Genomic DNA, 23,136 nt, shown 5'->3' on the forward strand with positions numbered 1-23,136 from the left:
GGAAGGAAGAACAGTTTTCGTGAAAGGCAAGATAAATCAGGTTAAAATAACATTAGCTGTGATATATGCACCGAACAGAAACACAAAACAGTATATATTGAATACTAAAAAGAAGCTGGATAATTATGCAGAAGGGACATTGATTTGGGCAGGCGATTTCAATTTGGACTTAACTAAAAAAAATAAAAAAGCAATAAATGTAAATAAGCTTAATATGGTGGATGTACACGCAAATCAAAGTATTAGGGATACTTTTTATTCAGCAAGACATAATAAATTTAGCTGTATAGATTATATCTTACTAAATAGAGCAAGCATAGCCCAAATAAAGAAGGTAGAAAGGAAACCAATATTTTTGTCAGACCACAGTGAGATCGGGGATTGGAGTTAAAGTAGACACGTGAGCAGACACAACTAAGGTAATTTTAGATTTTATCCTTTGCACCTTGTGAAGATACACAATTCCCACGGTCTCTTGTCCTTGTGCCCCTCTTTGTCCTAATGTGATGCATTCCATTCCCACATGAAGGCCATGGCCTCACCCTCATGTAGGAATAAACAAAGCAAAGTCACACTCACAGGATGTGTGGTATGTATGCGTACTAGCATTTCAGAGTGGAACAATAATCTCAGCAGTTTAGGAACCCTTCGACCCCTTCTACATTGCCATATAATCCAGATTATCAAAGCAGATAATCTACATTATCTGCTTTGAACTGGATTATATGAACCTGCACTGCCATATAACCCAGTTCAAAGCAGATAATCTGGATTTTATATGGCAGTGTAGAAGGGTCCTTCCTTTATCCCCCAGTGTCCTTTCTGTAATCAGAAAAATGTGATATCCTTTGATAGCCTGCTTGGTTCCACCTACTGGCATAAAACTGAAGTGTTGGCAAGCATAGCTCGCTTTCCCATTTCTTTGTTGTTTCCAATGTATTCCAGTGTTGTTTCCACCTTACGGCAAAGCTATCTTAGGTTTGTTTTGGGAACATTTCTTCAGGGATTTGCCTTTGCCTTCATCTGAGAAAGTCCAACTTATCCAAGATCACCCAGTGAGTAAACAAGGCTGAAAAGGGGATTTGAACCTTGGTCTACAGAGTCTTAGTCCGAGATGCAAACATTACACCATGCTATCTCTCAACAAGATTTTGTCTTACAGTGATGGTAGTAAGCATCACCCACATTGGTTTCAGGTAAAGATGGACTAGTGAAATGGTGACACCCAAACCCCAGCAGATACTAAGAGTCCACTAGAATTAACTTCTAACCGTGTGTTGCCCTTTAACTGTGACCAGAGCTGGAAGTATAATGAGACTACCTTGTTTTCCCTAATGGCAGCATTGATCATGTTGGTCTCTTCATAAGCCTCAGTTGCCTTGAGGACTTGCTTGCTCTGCCATTAGAGAAAATGAAGCAACAGCCTCAGGGAGCAGGCTTGACTGCTGTGCAAATGCAGCAAATAGATATTTAATTTGTTATGCATACATTTTTACTTCCAGAGATAGGAATAGTGATTCTCGTTGGGTGTTTTTGGCCTCTTGCACCAAAATAACTTGGTTTGGGATACTGTACCTGACTAGAGTGGTTTGGGAACTTCATGTCCTGCTCTGCATCAAGCAAAAAAAAAGGTCTTGGGACTTCATCACACGCAATAAAATCAGCATTTCTACACATTTAAGAAACAGTCACCAATGGAGCCCATCACATAATGCAAGCTCCTACGGTGGGTTCCAGGTATTTTGCCATTTCTAAAATGTGGTTTTTTTTCCTACGCTTTCTAAGTCAATTGGCAATCAACTTCTTTTTTAATTCCCTTGTAGAGATGGGTAAAAACATCAAATTTAACATGTGATGGGAATTCCCCATTGTCCGCTTGTAAAGATAACAATGGGGCCAAGATGGGCAGCATTGATTCCTTTCTTCCATCATAATCTTTAGAACCGAGGAGAAAGGAACGGTAATTTATCGTATATACCTGAGTATAAAATGATCCAAATATAACCTGAGGCACCTAATTTTACCACAAAAACTGGGAAAACTTATTGACTCTAGTATAAGACGAGGGTGGGAAATGCAGCAACTACTGGTAAAGTTCAAAAATAAAAATAGATACCAATAAAATTACATTAATTGAGGTATCAGTAGGATAAATGTTTTTGAATATTTGCATAAAACTGTAATTTAAGATAAGACTGTCCAACTCTGATTACTTATATACCCAAGTATAAGCCGACCCAAATATAAGCCAACCAGGACGCTCACTCGAGTATAATCCGAGGGGGGCTTTTTCAGCCCTAAAAAGGGCTGGAAAACTCTGCTTATACTTGAGTATATACGGTCTATCTTTTTCAACAATGTAAAATTCAATAGAGTTACCTTTTGTATTGGGAGGTATCTGTACTTATAAATTGTAATATAAAATAATATAAAATAAAATAAATTCCATTTAATGATCTCATGTTAAAAAGTACTTCCGCGAGAACAAACACGGAGGATTTCTTCAAGTAAAAGAAAACGGGGGAGGAGACAGTGGGAGGACAATGTCTCCCGTGTGATGGGAAGGCAAATGGATAATTTGAAAAGAAAGCTGAATGAAGGAAAACGTGAGGGGGGGGGGGTAGGAAAACCATTGGTTTAATTTCCAAATAGGGTGCTGCAAAGCTTAAGGGAAAAACAATGATCCCCAACGCTTTACTTATTGAGTGGGATGAAGTCCTTAATCTGTTTCTTGGTGACATAGAAAAGGGGTGGAAAAAGGAAAGCACATCTTCACTGGAAGCTAGAACAGTTACTCAAACACAATGTTTGAAATATTCCATTCTGACTTCTTCTAGGAGAGCAAGACAGGGGTTCACCAAGACAGAGAGGCCAGTAAAGACGAGCTGGGCCACAGTGAAAGGTCAAATAAATCTGTCAATTATCCAACTTTGGCGAATACCATCATTGACAATTCTGATCTATGGAGTGAGCAATCTCATGTGACTTTCTATGGAGGTTTTCTCCCTGGAAGAAAGATCTCATATAGTGGTAAGAAAATACAGACACATGCCACTTTCTCATTTAATTATTGTAATATGTAATAGTAGGTTGATACATTCTAATGAAAGCAATAGTGTGTGCCATTCAGTAACATACAGTACATTCAATGTGCTATGTGTTGTTGTAGCTTCCATGGCCAGAATCGCTGGGTTGTTGTGAGTTTTTGGGCTGTATGGCCATGTTCCAGAAGCATTCTCTCCTGACGTTTTGACCACATTTATGGCAGGCATCCTCAGAGGTTGTGAGGCATATTGGAAACTAAGCAAGGGAGATTTATATATCTGTGGTGGAAGGTCCAGAGTGGGAGAAAGAACTCTTGTCTGTTCTTTCACACTGGCCTCCAACAGACAAGATTTTTTTCTCCCACCTTGGACCTTCCAAAGATATATAAACCTCCCTTGCTTAGTTTCCAACAGACCTCACAGCCTCTGAGGATGCCTGCCAAAGATGTGGGTGAAACGTCAGGAGAGAATGCTTCTGGAACATGGCCATACCGCTGGAAAACTCACAACAACCCACATTTAATGTGTGGTTTGGAACAGTTTCAGAAGATAAGGATTGTACTACCTTTGGATTTGAGGAATGTAGAAAGACAAGTAGAAAATCCTTGAAAGTTATGTTAGCCTTCAGCTAAGTAATATTTCTGATACCAAGTTTGACATCTTTGGGTTAAGTGAGATTTTGGACGCATCTAATTTGATTTGTATGGCAATTATTTGATCTCCTCTCTGAACCTTTGACAGTTAGCCAAAGACATTTGAAAAATGGTGATGGAAGTAGACCCTCAATGGATACAGGCTTATTCCCACCTATTCACCTAGAAGCAAGATCAGAGCAAGGTGGAGCTACAAAGGAGCATAAAAAACAGGTAGGTGTGTTTCCGTTTAATAGAATTGCAACTATCAGGGCAAAGAAAATAAATGACAGCAAAAAAGAAACAAAAACTGGGGAGCATCCAGTGGACGTTTCGCCCACATCTATGGCAGGCATCCCCAGAGGTTGTGAGGTTTGTTGGAAACTGGATAAGTTGGGTTTATATATCTGTGGAAAGTCCAGGGTGGGAGAAAAAAACTCTTGTCTGTTGGAGGCAAGTGTGAATGTTGCAATTGGCTGGCTTGATTAGCATTGAATGGCCTTACAGCTTCAAAGCCTGGCTGCTTCCTGCCTGGGGGAATCCTTTGTTGGGAGGTGTTAGCTGGCCCTGATTGTTTCCGGTCTGGAATTCTTCTGAGTGTTGTTCTTTATTTATTGTTCTGAGTTTAGAGTTTTTAAAATACTGGTAGCCAGATTTTGTTCATTTTCATGGTTTCCTCCTTTCTGTTGAAATTGTCACATGCTTGTGGATTTCAGAGGCTTCTCTGTGTAGTCTGACACACCTCAGATACCTGATTAGTAATCACTGATTAAGATAAGACAGAATGTGTTAATATATTTCAAACCTTGTTTTTTAGAAAATATGTTACTTCAATCTGAATGTTAGGAATGTATGCAAAAGAAATGTCTTACCCGTGAACTATATGAATGAAAATCTGGACACCTAGTATCAATTTCTTTGAAAATGCCATACCCTGGGACAGGTTATATAGCATACCAAGCTCTGAGAGGGAACGAGAAAGGGGCTTATACTGTGATTTCCCCCCACCATCTGCCATCTGAAGCATCCCTCTCAATCTGGCTAATTGTGGTGTCAATCCTGTTAAGGATTGCTTAAGGCTGCTGCCATCCCGTGCCTGTGAGGCTCACCTCTGAGTAATTACACAATGGATCAGATTATACTGAAATCAAAGGGGTGTAAGTGTGACTAATTGGGCACTATATCGCACCCCGACTGTTCTCACTCTGCTACAAATACAAGCACGGATTCTCCTGTACTTTATTTCAAAGTGGGTGTAGCTCATCAAATGAACAAAAGCCTCACAGTTTTGGAACCAGAATTTTGTTGGGAACGCTGCCCACCTGGAGCGCCAATCCTTTACAGAGTTTTGAGAAAAATTATTTATGGAGTATAAAGGGCTCTTTAATCCACCTGAAGTCATTTGAAATGGGTGGTGTCAAAAATGTCAAAGATGGGTGGTTTCAAGTATGTCAAATGAAATGTCTTGAAGTTTTGTTTTTCTCCTAGGTGCCAGAGATCCTCAGGTTACCTCAGATCCCTGAAGACTCGCCCAGAGTTCCTTGGAAACAATGTGCAGCCAGTGAACTCTCCAAGGAACTTGTGGTCCTTCCACTGCTAGTTCACATGGGAAGAGAGACTCAGGCCAAAGTGAAAAGGCTAAAAGGTACAACTGTGCACCGTGGACGCCTGGTACAGGTGCATGACACCGATTCAGTCAACGAAAACTCTTCCATTCTGCTCACCATCAGCTCCTGTTATCTGCTTTAAACAACTTTCATTGAATAGGCTTGTTTTAATTGGCTTACACCCAGCTAAAGTTAGAAAATGTACATGCATCAAAGGCAGTCTCTGCGTTCACTTCAAAGGGTTCTGCCCCCGTCTTGTCAAACTAGAAACCTCGTTCTTCTTGGTGTAAAACACAAGCAGGCTCAATAGAACGAGAAGACACTTGCCCTCGGTCTCCCACAATGTCCTATCTTTTGCAGGTTTGACATGACCATTTCCTGAAAATAACGGGAATACATGCAGGACAAAATACTATCACTTTTATAGCCAAAAGAGGCTCACCTACTCACATGAAAGTATTGGGAGCCTCAGAGTAATACATTAAATTTAAATCTCCCTTGTGGAGAAGACTTAAAACAGCCCAACAGAGAAAGAACATACAACAAAAACTGAAAATGGTCTAACACAGTAGTTCCCGACTTGTGAGTCCCCAAATGTTTTGGGGGAATTCAACTCCCAGAAATCCAAACATGATTGTAAACTGGCTGGGATTTCTGGGAGTTGTAGGCTGAAAACATCTGGGGACCCACAGGTTGAGAACCACTGCTCTAACAGCTGTGACGGACTGCTGGGGTGAAAAATAGTAGAAATGATGTAAGTGGAGATGGATTGAATCTAATAATAATTAATAATAATAATAAATACTTTATTTCTATTCCACCCTATCTCCCCAAAGGGACTCAGGGCAGATTCCAACAAACAATGGAATACATTAAATGCCTTCAAAAAACCCAGAAAAATATTAGCATAAAACCCCAACAAGACCCCACATATGAATACAGCATTAAAAACCTAACATCAAATTAAATCTAATATCAGTGAATTGAGTATGACATCAATAACCTAAACCAACATAATGAGACAGAATCAGACAAAAATAATATAGTGACACAAAATCTAAATAAACATTCAAAGATCATGGAGGAGAGCATGAGTGATTGATTGGAAGAGTAAACAAGAGGGGTCTGCACTGCAAAATTCTGTTGCTAGCCCCACTTGTCACTGTTCTTTGTGTATTCCTGGTTCATGTTGCCTAGGGACAATGGAAGCCATAGTTCCATGCAACTATGCTCAAAGCAGCTCTCCTTGGGCTGGTGACTGTCCATGAGTCATTGGTTGCCAGTTCCTAGAGATTCCAAAAAAGTAATGAGCAGTTGTACTCCATGGGAACAACTGGGCCGCTGGAAGCACCATGCATTGTGGCAAATCCAATGGTGCCCATCGGGGAGCATGGGGAACCCTTTGCCCCATATCCCACATCACCCAACTCATCTGTTGCCCCATCCCATGGGGAGAAGCATTGGCCACCGGGCTTACCCCCATTGACTTCTATTCAACACAGGAAGCCTCCCATGTTGCCGCCACAGCAGCATGTACCGATTCACTTATACTGTTACAATGGATCCCCACCAAAAGTTGCACTACGTCATAGGATGGGAGCCGTTGGGCTCCATTGTAAAAGTATAGGTGAACCGGTAAATGTCACCAAAAAGTACCTCATGTGATGAGGTCCATAGTTTGAGTACGTGGCACCCAGGGAGGGGGGAATAATTTCCAATCCTCCACTTCAGATGGCCAAGAAGCATTGTTCTAACAAATCAGGAGGCATCAGGTTTGTGACGGAATGAAAAAATCAAAATGTGCAGTCCACGCACTGCCTTGCCAGATAAAGAAAATATGTGCCACACAATAAACAACAAGTGGTCTATTCTTCTTAAACCCAGAGCAACATATGCACAATGTGCTCAGTTGCACCAACTCACATAACGTCCTTTTATGAGAGATTTAAATAGTCTTTCCTTTGTCCATGTGGATGAATTCCTTACAGCAGCGCATGAAGCAAGAGCACACTTCAAACCCTGTCTCTCTCTCTCGCTGCTTCTCTTCAAACTGTCTCTGTACCTGCTTGGCTCAAACCTGAACAAAACTGCAACAGTATCAAAAACTCCCAGGCTTAACAGCTCTCCAAACATGGCCAATGAGCTTCATGCATCTTATTTTTAACTGATTTATTACATATCGTAACAAGGTTGAGGGAGGTTGTTATTCAGATTTGAATGTATTGGGAGTGATCTTTGAATTGTGCATATGAAGTAAGTCAGTCTTTTCTTGTTTGGTAAGAGTTCAATAATAAGTTTCTGAAAAGGTCCTCTAGCCATTGTGTGAGCGAAAATACTTTTCAGATGGATGCAATGTTCATTAGTTAACTTCTATTATTTTTTTCTTACCTTTCAGGAACCTGCAGTAATGATCTACAGTCTACGACTGATAGCTGTAATAAGCACTTGACCCTTTTGCAAAATGATCTCATTTTGGAGTCAGACCATAAAAGGCAGCAAGAGCAGATGACCGGCAGTCGGATTACAGATTCTTCCCAAGTCAGTTTCACCTTACCTCCCATAAATAACAAAGATTATTCTCTCAGTACAAAGAAGATAAGGAAGACAGAGGTGTGTTCTGAAAATAACCTTGAGTATGAAAGAGGTGAGTTACTCCAGATAGACAAAATCTTGTTTTGAGCGAGGACCATAGGTTAGTTAATTAGTAGCAGATGGACATGTTGTTTCTTGGTGATCCAGCTCCCAGATTGCATGGCCATTGGCTATTTTGGCCAGTACATTATGGGAACTATAGTCAAAAAGTGAAATTTGTGGAACCTCTAGTAGAAGAACACATGCTTTGCATGTAGAATGTCCCAAGTATAGTCTTCTCCAGTATCACAAGGATAGGAAGGACGTAGGGCTGATTTAGTATACAGACCACCCTAAATTGGGAGGGAGGAGGAAACGATTCCTGTCTGCATGAAATATTAGGAAAGTAGCACCACTGACTTACCTGATGATGGTGATATTTATTTATATCCCACCTTTTCTCTAAAAATTGAACCAAAGTAGCTAACAAGTTTAAAAGCAATACGAATGTGTAATTTAAAACCTAAAACATATGAACACTTTATGAACTAAGCAGAAGTTTTACTACCAATTAGTGCATAAACAATGACCTTGGGTTCATAATGTGGATGTATTAAATGTCCCTATACAACATTATGAACAGTTTAAAACAGTGGTTCTCAACCTGTGGGTCCCCAGATGTTTTGACTTTCAACTCCCAGAAATCTTAACAGCTGGTAAACTGGCTGGGATTTCTGGGAGTTGTGGGCCAAAACACCTGAGGACCCACAGGTTGATAACCACTGGTTTAAAACGATCAAATGTTTTTTACAGGTACACAAGTGTATTTGCCACAATGTAATTGTGCCATAAACCTAAAATTGGTTTGATTATTGTCGCTTCATTCTCCCCTACATTCCATAGGAAGTATACTTTTTTCACAGTCTGAGACTGTCCAGTGTCAACAAACTAAAAACACTTGTTGTTGAGTGCTTTCAAGTTGTTTCCGATTTACAGCAGCATTAAAGGATCCTATCACGGGGTCTTATTGGCAAGATATTTTCAGAGGCGGGTCGGGTTTGCCTTCCCCTGAGCGATTGTGATTTGTCCAGGTCATCCAGTCTATATCCATGGATGAAAGGAGATTTGAACTCTAGTCTTCAGAGCTCTAGTCCAGCACTCAAAATGCTATACCATGTTGACTCAAAAGCACAAACTGGAGAATGTGGGCATTAATCCTGCTACCTTTCATATTATAACCAAGTGTTCTACCATTTAATTCCCCTCCTTTGCTATTTCAGAATTACCCAAAGAAAGTCACAGCTGTTGAAATTTAGTTGTATATTTATTTATTAGAGAGGAATTGCAGTCGTGCAATGGGTTAAACCATTGTGCCGACTGAATTGCTGACCTGAAGGCTGGGTTGCTCACCTGAAGGTTGCCAGTTCGAATCCATGAGACAGAGTGAGCTCCCGTCTGTCAGCCCTAGCTTGCGGGGACATAAGAGAAGCCTCCCAGCAGGATAGTAACACATCCCGGCATCTTCTGGGCAACATCTCTGTAGACAGCCAATTCTCTCACACCAGAAGCGACTTGCACTATGTTCTCAAGCTGCTTCTGACGCGATTTTAAAAAATTATTAGAGATCCAGTTTCGTATAGTGGTTTGAGTACTGGACTAAAATTCTGGAAGACCAGAGTTCAGTTTCCCATTCAACCAGAGAAGCCCATTGGGTGACTTTGGGAAACCTCCGCCTCAGTGGAAGGCAACTGCAAACTCCCTCCATTAGATCACATTCAGATTGCTCAAAAACAATGTTTACTTATTATATTTTGATCCCATTTTTATAAACAAACAAACAAGACTATGAATGAAGATAGTGCTGAAGCAAAACTTGGGGAAATAATTGTTTTTAGATTTATTCCCAGAATCTCACAACCAGCATAGATATGGGAGTTGTAGTCCAAAGAAGTAACATTTTACAGTTTTATTGTGTACATAAACATTAAATGAAAGTGAAATAATTGAAGTAAAATAATATCAGAAAGAAGCAGTGAGAAGTACAGATCCATTTTGGAGTCTAGCAAAACTTCAATTCCCAGTCCATTGGTGAGATCTAAGGCTGTTTCCAAAGGGCAGGGAATTTGGTTTCCAAGTGGTACATTTTGATAACATTATTTTCTGGGGCCCCCTTCTCTTTCCTCTCTCCTTCTAAAGAATACCATAAAGGCACTTCACTCAGCAGCCCCATCAAGTGTCCTGATAGAGAAATCATCTGTCCGTCACTCTTGGGATCCATCCAAACTACTGATGATCCCCGGCAATTTGGCTTAATTCCAGATGAAGAAGGTAAGGACAGAAAATGTAGTGTACTCTCCTATCCAAAAGGAACAGATCACACGTATAACTTAAATGTCAGACAGCCCAAATAAGCACGTTGGCCAAATCAGTGTGCTTTGCTTAGACAATACTACTAGTGTTAGTACAGACACAACTACAAGGATATGCATGAGTGTGTATGTTTTTTTTGGCACGTGCCCAATACAAGTGTATTTTTATCTTCATTTAAGCAATTCTTTAAAGAAGAAGGCAGCTCATTTATAATCTGGTCAGGTCTTTCTTCTGAGTTTCAGCCAGCCAATATGAGTCACTCAAGCTTCGGAGAGGCACTTTGATGCAGTCCTCGGAATCTGACGGACATGTTTTTGGTTTATCAAGAAGAAGGGAACATATTGTTGAATGGCTTTTTAATAACAACAACAATAATAGAAAACTGCTTAAAGTGCAAAAGACAAAGAGTGAATACCGTAGAAATATAATGCAGAGCAGAAGAGAAAACTGGCAAAAGAAGGCTCTCCATGGACAGTTCCTGGGGAAAATTAAGAGCAAAATTGACCAGGAAAAAATGGATGTGGCTCACAAATGGAACTTTGAAAAAGCAGCCGGAGGGCCTGATTCTGGCAGCCCAAGAACAAGCCATTAGAACAAATGCCATCAAAGCCAGAATTGATCCCAAGTGTAGGCTCTGCAAGGAAGGAGATGAAACAATGGGTCACATCCTCAGCCACTGCAAGAAGGTTGCGCAGATGGACTACAGGCAGAGGCATTACTCAGATGACCCATATGAACTTGTGCCACAAAGAACTGGTGGGATCACATGCCTGAAAAAGTTACAGAAAATGAACACGTCAAACTACTCTGGGACTTCCGAATTCAGACTGACAGAGTTTTGGAGCACAATAGTCCTTGACCATGTTAAAAAATAAAGTATGGATCTTTGATGTAGCAATCCTAGGCAACAGCAGAATCGATGAAAAGCAACTGGAAAAGCTTACACAATATGAGGATTTAAAGATCAAACTGCAAAGACTCTGGCACAAGCCAGTAAAGGTGGTTCCAGGGTGATTGGCACACTGGGTGCAGTGCCTAAAGACTTGGCCTGCCCTTAAAAACAATCGACACTGACAAAATTACCATCTGTCAGCTGTAAAACACCACCTTATTCGGATCTGCATGCATTATTTGCCAATATATCACATAGTCCTAGACCAGTGGTTCTCAACCTGGGGTCCCCAGGTATTTTGGCCTTCAACTCCCAGAAATCCTAACAGCTGGTAAACTGGCTGGGATTTCTGGGAGTAATAGGCCAAAAACATCCGGGGACCCCAGGTTGAGAACCACTGTCCTAGACACTTGGGAAGTGTCCGACGTATTATCCAGTACAACAGCCAGCATAGTGATCTTGTTTGCTGTGTACTAATCTTCTTGTGTATGTAGTAGTAGTAGTAATACATCACACAGTCCTAAACACTTGAGAAGTGTTCGACTTGTGATTTTGTGATACGAAATCCAGCGCATATATCTCGTTTGCTGTGTCATACTCTGTCTTTGTGTCAATAATAATAATACATTTATTTCTTACCTGCCTCTCCTCATGGATCAAGGCAGGCCATAGCACAGTCAAAACACACAAGCATTGGAAAAATTCTATAAAGCTGGACATACCCAACAGTATTCCCAGATCTTGGGAGAGTTATTTTTCAGAATGTAATCCTCCAAACTCCCCCAGGGATTCTTGAATGTGTAGTCCAAAAAGTAAGTTTTCCAAACTCGGTTGCTTCCAGCCAGTTACACAGTAGTGTTATACTAGAAGGATCCAATAAGACATGTTTGGATTGCACTAAAATGATAATGATGATAATGATGATGATGATGATCATCATCATCATCATCATCATTTTATTTCTTACCCACCTCTCTTTGTGGCTCGAGGCAGGTTACAGAACTCAGATTAGATACAGAGCCGGCCCTAGGTATTTTTCAAGTGTAGGCGAACAGAATTTTGCCCCCCCCCCCAAAACCAATTACTGAAAAATAAAAGCGTTGGATAAGCAAAAATGTTGGATAATAAGGAAGGATAAAGGAAAAGCCTATAAAACATCAAATTACATTATGATTTTACAAATTAAGCACCAAAACATCATGTTTTACAACAAATCAATAGAAAAAGCAGTTCAATACATGGTAATGTTATGTAGGAATTACTATATTTGCGAATTTAGCACTACCCATTTGCGAATTTGACGACCCAGAAACTCGGTGTCGCGATTTCGCACACCATTTTGCAGACAAAGTCGCTCAGATACGCCTTGAGCTCGACTCCAATTTCACCACAGTGCCAGGGGAGGTGATTGAGGCATCTGCTTGTCCGATTTTGTGGGATTCTTTTAGGCTTGTTCTTCCTGAGACCGTGGTGGAGGTCCTTGGGGCTGTGAGGGCAACCACGTCGGTTCTGGACCCTTGCCCGTCTTGGCTAATTAAATCGGCCAGGGAGGGGCTGCTTGATTGGTTTGTGTTGATCATTAATGCATCGTTGGAGCAGGGGGTTTTTCCATCTTACCTGAAACAAGCTGTGGTTCGTCCACTCCTTAAAAAGCTTTCCCTTGACTCCACGGTGCTGAACAATTTCAGACCAATCTCCAACCTCCCTTTCTTGGGTAAGGTGCTGGAGCGGGTGGTTGCCTCCCAGCTCCAGGGCTTTCTAGATGACATCAACTACCTAGATCAGTCACAGTCTGGTTTCAGGCCTGGTCACGGCACCGAGACAGCCTTGGTCGCCTTGGTGGATGACCTCCGTAGAGAGCTGGACAGGGGGAGTGTGACCCTGTTGGTTCTCTTGGACATCTCAGCGGCTTTCGATACCATCGATCATGGTATCCTTCTGGGACGACTCTCTGGGATGGGTCTCGGGGGCACGGTTTTGTCGTGGCTCCGATCCTTCCTGGAGGGTCGATCCCAGATGGTGAAGTTTTGGGTGTCACCTCTATGCAGATGACGCACAACTCTACTACTCCTTTCCACCTAACTCCAAGGAGGCCTCTCGGGTGCTGGACGAGTGCCTGGCCGCTGTGTCTATCTGGATGAGGAGGAACAAGCTGAAGATCAATCCCGACAAGACAGAGGTCCTCCTGGTCGATCGTAATCCTGACCGGGGTATAGGGTGGCAACCTGTGCTGGACGGGGTTACACTCCCCCTGAAGCCACAGGTCCACAGTCTGGGAGTCCTCCTGGATTCATCGCTTATGCTCGAGGCTCAGGCGTCGGCGGTGTCTGGGAGGGCCTTCGCACAATTGAGACTCGTGCGCCAACTGCGACCGTACCTCGCGAAGGCTGATCTGGCCGGGGTGGTCCATGCCTTGGTCACCTCCAGACTGGAGTACTGTAATGCGCTCTACGTGGGGCTGCCCTTGAAAACGGCTCGGAAGTTCCAACTGGTCCAACGAGCGGCAGCCAGGATGTTAACTGGGGCCCCTTACAGAGAGAGGTCAACCCTCCTGTTCAAGGAGCTCCACTGGCTGCCATTTACTTTCCGAGCCCAATTTAAGGTGCAGGTGCTTACCTACAAAGCCCTGAACGGTTTGGGACCATCCTACCTCCGTGACCGCATCGCCGTCTACGAACCCACGCGTTCACTTCGGTCATCTGGAGAGGCCCTGCTCGTGATCCCACCTGCGTCGCAAGCGTGGTTGGTGGGGACACGAGACAGGGCCTTCTCTGTGGTGGCCCCCCGACTCTGGAACACCCTCCCCAAGGATCTCAGACAGGCCCCTACATTGGCAGTCTTCAGAAAGAACTTGAAGACCTGGCTGTTCCAATGTGCCTTCCCAGATTAATAGGAAATCTCCAACACCAAGTCCCATAAGCACTTTATTAGAACTAAGATTGTATATCGCACTCTGTACTTGCCCTAGAAGCCTTATATATGACCTGTCACATCAGCACTTTTAATCTTGTACCCATTACTCTGGCCCGGCCCAGTTTTATTGCGTTTTAGCGTATTGTTTATTGCTTGCTGTTTATACTGTTTTAATTGTTTTTAATTTGCCTTTTGTTTTGTATTGTTATATTGTGTGTTGAGGCCTTGGCCTTTGTAAGCCGCATCGAGTCCTTCGGGAAATGCTAGCGGGGTACAAATAAAGTTTAATAATAATAATAATAAACATTGAACAGGGATATAGGGCAGTGTGGACTTAGATAACTCAGATAGCCCTCAGTATCAAAAAAAACCTCTAAAATCAGGACAATAAATAAAGAACAACACTCTGAAAACAGAAAAAATCCAGACAGTAAACAATCAGGGACAGCTAACTCCTCCCAAAAAAAGATTCTCCCAGGCAAGAAGAAGCCAGGCCTTGAAGCCACAAGGCCATTAAATGCTAATCAAGGTGATTAATTACAACATTCACACCTGCTTCAAAGAAAAGTTCTTTCTCCCACCCTGGACATTCTATAGATATATAAACCCCACATACCTAGCTTCCAAGTTCCCACAGACCTCACAATCTCTGAAGGCCCCAAAGGTGGGCTTGCGTGGTGCAAAGGTGGGTCCGTGCCGGCCGGAAGGCCCAGCACGGGCACCAGGAGGCCCAGCGCAGCCGCCGGAAGGCCCGAAAGAGAAGGAGGTGGAGAGTGGTGCCCTCCTCCCAGGACGATGGCGCCCCCGGGACGATGGCGCCACAGGCAAGTGCCTATTTCGCCTTATGGTTGGACCGCCTCTGATTAGATAAGAACTAGGGTTGCCAGTCATAATAAGGCACAGGCCTCCTGTACCTTTAAGAGTTGTGTAGAAGAGGAATTTTAGTTGGCATCATTTGTCATGCAATGACACCCGTCCCACTATGCAACTGTTACACCAGCCAACACACATTTTGGTGCCTCAAATATTAGACCTGTTTCTGGGTGTATTTGACCTGCTGATACCAAAAATGGAACTAGGTTTCCCTTATCTAAGAAAGTAGATCTGATATGATCTATCTAATGCAGTTGTCTGAATCAGAGCCAGGAACAGGCCTGAAAAAAAACAAAACACCAAGATATTTTTTTTGGTTGGACTGTGTTAAAGGTACAGGAGCCCTGTACCTTATTTTACATGATGGTCCTAATTAGGGACAGAGGTGCCACACAGGCTACACTGACATGTATTTATATCTGGGCAAAACTGTGCACTCAGTTAAATACTTAGCATTCAACTAAGCTTCATTTTCTTGCTTTATCAAAGTAAAAAATATGCAGCCTCATTTACATTGGGGTCATCATACATAGATTATGGAGGACTTAAACCTTTCTTCTCCAAGCATTTCACTCTCTAAATTATCCCACCCTTTGTATGTGTTCAAAGCCCCCTGTGGGTTGAACTGCTGAACTTGGTGACCGAAAGGTTGGCAGTTTGAATACAGAGAGCGGGGTGAGCTCCCGCTGTTAGCCCCAGCTTCTGCCAACTTAGCAGTTCGAAAACATGAGGATGTGAGTAGATCAATAGGTACCACTCTGGTAGGAAGGTAACAGTGCTCCATGCAGTCATGCCGGCCACATGACCTTGGAGATGTCTACAGACAACGCTGGCTCTTTGGCTTAGAAATGGAGATGAGTACCAACCCCCAGAGTCGGACACGAGTAGACTTAATGTCAGGGGAAAACCTTTATCTTTACTTGTATGTGTTCATATGCTTTCAAGTCCCCAGTTGACTTTATGGTAATTTCACAAATGTTCTTAGTCAGAGATAGTTGTGCCAGTTCCTTCCTCTGAAATATAGCCTATGGTACCTGGTATTCCTTGGTTGTTTCTCATCCAAATACTAGCCAATGAGTACTTCTTATCTTCCAAAATAAGAAGGAATCTCATCCAAAGTGTAGCCTTCCAGATGTTGTTGGACCGCAAGTCCCATCAACTCTGGTGAGCATGTCCGATGAAAAGGCATTCTGGTAGTTGCAGTAGTTGGGCAAATGTTGGGGTTAGGATGTCATGTTGGCCCCCAGAACACCTTATTTATTTATTTATTCATTTATTTATTTTATTTATATAGAGGGCTAGAAACCATGCACACACACAAATATTAGTTTTGCCCCCAGAAATCTTTGGGGTAAGGACCAAGTTGCCATCCAGTTCCTTCTGATCTGCTGTAAAAACCACATTGTTCCTCTTTACTATTTGTACTGTAGATCCCTGATAGTAGCATATCTTTTAAGATAAGAAACTGCTTTCCTCACTCCCCCTTTTTAGCCCTCGCACAGCAGGAATATAGGGTCTACATACTCCAAAGGTACCAGATGCCGTTTGATCTTAGAAGGTAAGCAGGTCAGGCAAAGTTAGTAATCGGACGAGAGACCACCAAGGAATACTAGATACTGTAGGCTGTATTCAGAGAAAAGAAATGGCAAAATCACTTGCAAGTAGAGATGTGCATGAAAATTTATCCTTCGTTTCCTTCATGCTATCGTTTCGTTTCGACCATTAGTCTAGACAAAACAAATGACATTTTTGTAGGAAAAGAGAGACAACACAAAAATGAAAGCTGCAGAGTCATCGTGCTTGCTTTTGTTTTCCTTTTGTTTCGGCCCCGTAACAATAAGCTGGTGTGGACAGAGAGTTGCTTTCCCATTATGGCTGATGTGCATCAATGGGTGTTAATAATAATATTAATATAAATAACGATAGTTACTCTGGGACCCTAAGCTGAGAGAGGAGTGCTTCCCGATGACAGCTGAAGTGTGCCGATGGGTGTTAATAATAATAATATTATTAATAGCAATAGTACTCTGGGGAAGACCCAAATATTTTAAAAGCTGGTGGGCTAAAAGGGGTCGAAATGCCCTCTGTGTATAGCGATTTTCACCCCTCTAGACAAAAAACTGAGCGGGGGTAAGCCTAGGAAGCCCTCCCATTGCAAACAATAGTCTGAAAATTTTCATTTTTTTCATAAGCCAAATGAAAATTCTGTTCATATAGGCGCCCCATTTTCGTTAGTGGGAACAAATACGAAAATCAGACAAAACAAATGAAACTACACAAAATGAACAGCAATTCCATACAAAATCACAACCCTACTTGCAAGTATTCCTAGGCTAAGAAAATCCTGTGATGTTCATGAGATTGCCATAAATTGACATGCACTTTAAAGATAGGCACACAAATATTCTGCACACTTTTGGTCTAGAGGAAAGGTGTTAAGAATACTGAACAGAAAAGGAGGCTTTTCCTTTTAAAAAAAACAAAACAAAACCTTGGTTTGGAGCGATTTGAGTGGGATCATGGAACAGTGCTTTTTCAAATGCAGTTTCCCTTCTCCAAATCTTTAGCTTGACTTGTTAAGATCCTGCTCAGGGAATACTTAACCATAGTCATTAGAGAATGGAGAGGCCCGGGGCTTTGATCATTGCCCATAATGCTGCAGCCCTGAATCCGTTATGTTTCCTGGCTCAAGCAGTGAGATTGCACAGCTTGAGCAATTAAATTCTCAATTCTTTGGCTATGTTTGATGGATTACAGTAATGGCTTGGTTCATTAATGCTTGGGCTTGCCTTTGTACTGCTCTTCCTAGGAAAAAAGTGGCCATGTAGATATGCAGCTCCCAGTCCCCAGAAGCAGTCTTGCTTGCAGGCCTGACCAAAACAGAAGATATTCCCCAAAATCTATTGTATTCCAGGGAGTCTCATGCATACCACATTTTATCTGCCATCCTGGTTTTTCAACTAGTTTTAAATTGTCCCCATTTTCTGCACTCATTTCCAAGCTTTATTTCTTTTTCCATTTTTACAGAAGCCAGGAGCTTAGTCATGGGGCAAATGTAGTCTGAGTTAAACATGAGTCACTTCCATATGTCAGGTGGTCATACAACTCTTCACGCAATCTTGCCAGATGGAAGAAACAGCAAACTGGAAGTCAAAACAGTTAGGCAAGACTGGTGATGGTGTCTCTAAAGTGCACAATCAATAATCTGGCTGTCACAATTCCAATAATTCCAGCTTCGAACATTTTTTAAGGGTCGCCCCATGTAGAACACATTAAAGTCATCTTGTAGACCCCTGTGGCCAGATCTGCCCTGCCTAGTAAAGGATGCAACTGACGCACCAGCCAAAGCTGAGCAAAGGGATTCAATCACTGGTCTTTCCAAGAGCAATGCTGACTCCAAAAGCAATCCCAAACTCCAAACCTGATTTTTCAGTCCAATTCAGAACAGTCTGTAATCCCTGCATTGCTTTTCTATTAGTCAACAGGACTTCTGTCATATCCAGACTGGGCCTTAACTCACATCAGGGTCTGTCAGGACACAGACCCCTTTGAAAGAACCACACACAAGAAGTAAGAACAACAAACATTTATTAAATGATATTCTGAACCTAGGAACACTTAACTTCAGTGTTCCTGGTAAAAGTAAATGTCTTTTGCTTCAAGAAAGGCAAAAATGCAGGAACAGAAAATAATCCGGATTATCCTGCTTGATAATCCGTCTTAACTCCAGCCAAGAGTTACTGAAACTATGGTCACGGCCAACTACGGTATGGAAAGCCAAGAAAAAGCCAAACGCACACCCGTAGCGAGAGCAGACGACGCCATTGTCCAAAAGCCAAGCCGAATTGAGGAGCCAAAGGAAAGCCAACCGGGAGTAGCATTGCCGCCGTCAAAAGCTAAGCCAAATCCAGGGACCAAAAGAAAGCCAACCAGGAGTAGCGATGCCGTCGTCAGGAGCCAAGCCAAATTCAGGGACTGAAGGAAAACCAACCAGGAGAAGCGATGTCGTCATCAGGAGCCAAGCCGAATTCAGGAACCAAGGGGAGACCAGGAAACACCAAACCAGAAACGAGCAATGCCGTCATCAAGAGCCAAACCAAATTCAGGAACACAAAGCTGTACAGCCAGGACCCAAGCCCAACAGAAGAACAGGCAGCGACAACCTAATGTCCAAAAAACACTTTGCCTTCTGCAAAGAGTCTTTACTTCCAAATCCACTTTTAACTTACGCATCGTTATCTGACGATGATGAGGCCTCTGCCCTGACATCATTATCCACAGCTGATCTTGATCCCATACGTGAACCTCGCCCATCAACCCTCCAATCTCTCCATCTTTGTTCAAGACTTAGATCTCCCCATGTCCCAGGAGTATCAGCAGTTTGCCAATCCCCTGATGCACCCCCAGAAACTGGCTCTGCATACACATTTGCTTGAGTCCAATCTGCAGCACTTTCCATCTCACTCCCAGACCCATCATTCCCAGAAACACCCTCAAATGTTTCATCTTCCGTGGGACCAGTGAGTAAATCCCGGATCTTCTTCCTTTCCCTTTCCTCATTTGACTCTTGCTCCCGAGTTGTCCTTTTAGTTCCTCTACTCTCTGTTAACCCATCTTCTTGCAGCATTGACTCCTCATCGCTAGAGAACCCTTCAAACATTTCTTCCTCAGAAGAAGCCATAAGTATTTCCTGGACCGGCTTTGTTTGCTGTTCCTCATCAAACACCTGCTCACCATTAGCTCTTTTCCTCCTGCTAGCAGTTCTACCAGTAGTAGTATTATTGCCCCCTGACCCAACTACAACAGGGTCTTTATTGACAGGGTAATGAAGAGAGGACATAAACTATGTGCTGTCGAAGGCTTTCATGGCCGGAATCACTGGGTTGCCATGGGTTTCTTGTCTGTATGGCCATGTTCCAGAAGCATTCTCTCCTGACATTTCACCCACACCTGGACTTTCCACCGATACATAAAGCCAACTTGCCTAGTTTCCAACAGACCTCACACCTCTGAGGATGTCTGCCATAGATATGGGCAAAACATCAGGAGAAAAATGCTTCTGGAACATGGCCATGCAGCCTAGAAAACTCACAGCAACCCAGACATAAACTATGTTCAGTGCAAAGATACAGCCATATCAGTAAGCAAAAGAATCTTGTAGCGGAGTTTAGAAATCCTCAATATGTACGGAGGACATTTTAAAATGCAGACATGCGCTGGAGGAGTCCACACCGGCATATAGAAATGAAGTCATGTATTTTCCTCCAGTCGTGCAAATATGCACATTTTTTCAACCCAACGATGGCTAACTCTGCTTATCACATGACATTGTTTCAAAACATTCCTGTTTTCCCTTCCTCTTTGTAACTGAGAGAAGTTGGTACCATACGTTTTCTAGTCTATGTTTTGTATCTGATGGAGCAGACTTCGGGTGCATCTATACCACTCCCCACTTCAGACTCTCATTCATTCCCCCGTCTCATCTGATTTCTTGCTTTCCCCTTCTATTCCCTTCCTTCCTTCCTTCCTTCCTTCCTTCCTTCCTTCCTTCCTTCCTTCCTTCCTTCCTTCCTTCCTTCCTTCGTTCTTTCCTTCATCAACCATCTTTTAGCTTTGGGAGTTGGCTGTTCAGGCATTGTGCCAAGAAGAAGACCTGGGTCTGCAGTGGAAAATCATTTGCAGAGAAAGCTGTGAAGAACCTTTTGCTGTGAGTTTTCTGGGCTGGATGGCCATGTTCCAGAAGCATTTTCTCCTGATGTTTTGCCCATATCTATGGCAGGCATCCTCAGAGGTGTGAAGTCTGTTGGAAATTAGGCAAGTTGGGTTTATATATCGGTGGAAAGTCCAGGTGTGGGCGAAATGTCAGGAGAGAATGCTTCTGGAACATGGCCATATAGCCACAGGGCCAACATTAGCACTCTGGAATGAAGGACAAATGCTAGTCCCTATGAGTCCCACAGAAACTCCCATTTGCTGACATTGGCTTTCCTTTACATTTTTTTCTCTCTATTTTCATAAAAAGTTGATTCTCTAAAGAGAATCAGCTATCTTACAATGTCTAGGATACTTGTAGACCTTGCTGCAGCTAGAAACTGACCAATTCAAGTATCCCTTGACTGAAATGCTTGGGATCAGAAGTGTTTTGGATTTTAGATTTATTTTTATTTATTTGGATTTTGGAAAATGTGCATATAATTTATGCAATATCTTCGAAATGGGACCCAAATCTAAACACAACATTTATTTTATATTTCATATGCACCTTAGGCGCTGAAGGTAATTTTATACACAATACTTTGGGCCCTTCCACACAGCCCTATATCCCAGAATTTCAAGGCAGAAAATCCCGCAATATCTGCTGTGAACCTGAGTCTACACTGCCATATATTCCAGTTGAAAAGCAAATCATGTGGGATTTTATTCAGCTGAGTGCAAGGACCCTTTAAAGAATTTTGAGCATGAATCAACGTGTCATGCCATCAGAAAGCAATTTTGTGAACAATTTTGGAGGTCAGATTTATGATTAAGGGACACTCAACCTGTATTGATAGAGGGTAGATGGGCAGGCTTTGGGCCACCTCGTGCCATTCTGGAGCTGTGCTTCTGCAGCTGGATTCAGGAGCTGAGGTTCTGGTTGAGCTGATTTGGAATGCTGTCTCCATATTTCTCAAGCATCCCTACCTCTCCCACACTTTATTTGTGTAACTACTACTAGCCATAATGCAACTGAATCAGTCCCATGAAGTCATATCTAAAATGTTATATTTTAAAGACAAATCCCCCCTCACATTACTAGAATTTTTTTGAGGGTTGCTCTGCAGTCAGTCAAATTAAAAATAACATTTATTATGCCTTTTCCCCCTTCTCCATTTTTCAGCCAGAATATACTTCAAGCTCAATATTCATTAATGAATGTCTTCTGATTTTTCATGCTCTAGAGCATCTAGCCTTGAACTCATGGCAAACAATTAACATTTAATTAAGTCTTCACAGCAGGGTGTTCATTCCTCTAAAATCCAGTGGTAGCATGTTTACTTAAAATCCTTCTTTCTCGGCTTCGTTCTATTTAATCATGGTTACCTTTATCTACACTCCTTGTGGGTTGCAAATATTTCCACTAAGATAAACAGGATCTGGCGAAACAATATAATCCTCAGCCTGATAAAAGCATACACTGGGAGTTGTCAAAGACCTTTGTTTTCCACATATCTTATTTACCAAAATTGGAAACAATGGCGGATATTTACAGACCATTTGTATGTCACTTTAGTCATAATGAGATTTCAGATAGGCTATCTTTCCCTCTTTTTTTTGCAATGATGTGTTCATAGCCTTGACGTGTTCTTCTGTTCTATATTGTGAGGTCACAGCTGGATGACTCAAATTATTTTTGAGCTATAAAACCCTATCTTCTGCTTAGCTTCATGGCAGCATTGCCCACGGGTGCCAAGTAGAGTCCCTTGTTCCAAGAAGAAAGAAGTTGAGCTCTCCGGATGGTCAGGTCTATCCCTGACCCCAACAGTTCCCTTTGTTGTGAATAGCTGCAGTAAGGTCTTTCCCCCAACTTGATTAACTGAAAATCGTTTCCAATGGAGAGTCCAGAAATTACAACTGAGACTTTCTATTCTACATACAAACCATGCTGAGCCATTAAGTGATGGATCCTTCCCTTAGGAGAAACAACGGGAAACTTAGGAACAAAGGATTCCCCCAGGCAGGAAGAAGCCAGGCCATGAAGCTGGCAAGGCCATTAATGTTAATTAAGAGGATTAATTGCAACATTCACTTCTTCTTCTTCGTTCACTCAGTCATTTCCAGCTCTTCGTGACCTCATGGACCAGCCCACGCCAGAGTTCCCTGTTGGCTCCTTCAAGGCCAAGCCAGTCACTTCAAGGATACCATCCATCCATCTTGCCCTTGGTCAGCCTCTCTTCCCTTTTCCTTCCATTTCCCCCAGTAACATTCACACTAGTCTCCAACAGAAAAGAGTTCTTACTCCCACCCTGGACCTTAAACAGATATATAAACCTCCCTTGCTTAGCGTTGAGTAGATCAATAGGTACTTCTCCAGTGGGAAGGTAATGGCACTCCATGAAGTCATGCCGGCCACATGACCTTGGAGGTGTCTACGGACAACGACGGCTCTTCGGCTTAGAAATGGAGATGAGCACCAACCCCCAGAGTCGGACATGACTAGACAATGTCAGGGGAAAACCTTTACATATACAAATATA

The 23,136-nt window shown here is 42.4% G+C and overlaps 1 protein-coding gene across 2 annotated transcripts in view; it reads left to right on the forward strand.

Moving 5' to 3' along the window:
- kiaa2012 (KIAA2012 ortholog) overlaps nt 1–23,136 on the forward strand; it is a 125,798-nt gene that overhangs the window by 40,700 nt on the left and 61,962 nt on the right. For both annotated transcript variants that reach the window (XM_062962036.1, XM_062962038.1), the window contains exons 6-10: nt 2,838–3,030; nt 3,786–3,910; nt 5,165–5,321; nt 7,679–7,927; nt 10,051–10,182. In XM_062962036.1, the coding sequence (XP_062818106.1) occupies nt 2,838–3,030; nt 3,786–3,910; nt 5,165–5,321; nt 7,679–7,927; nt 10,051–10,182 (856 nt within the window). The remainder of the gene's footprint in view (nt 1–2,837; nt 3,031–3,785; nt 3,911–5,164; nt 5,322–7,678; nt 7,928–10,050; nt 10,183–23,136) is intronic.

This window comes from Anolis carolinensis, chromosome 1 (genome assembly GCF_035594765.1).
Source record: "Anolis carolinensis isolate JA03-04 chromosome 1, rAnoCar3.1.pri, whole genome shotgun sequence".
NCBI lineage: Eukaryota > Metazoa > Chordata > Lepidosauria > Squamata > Dactyloidae > Anolis > Anolis carolinensis.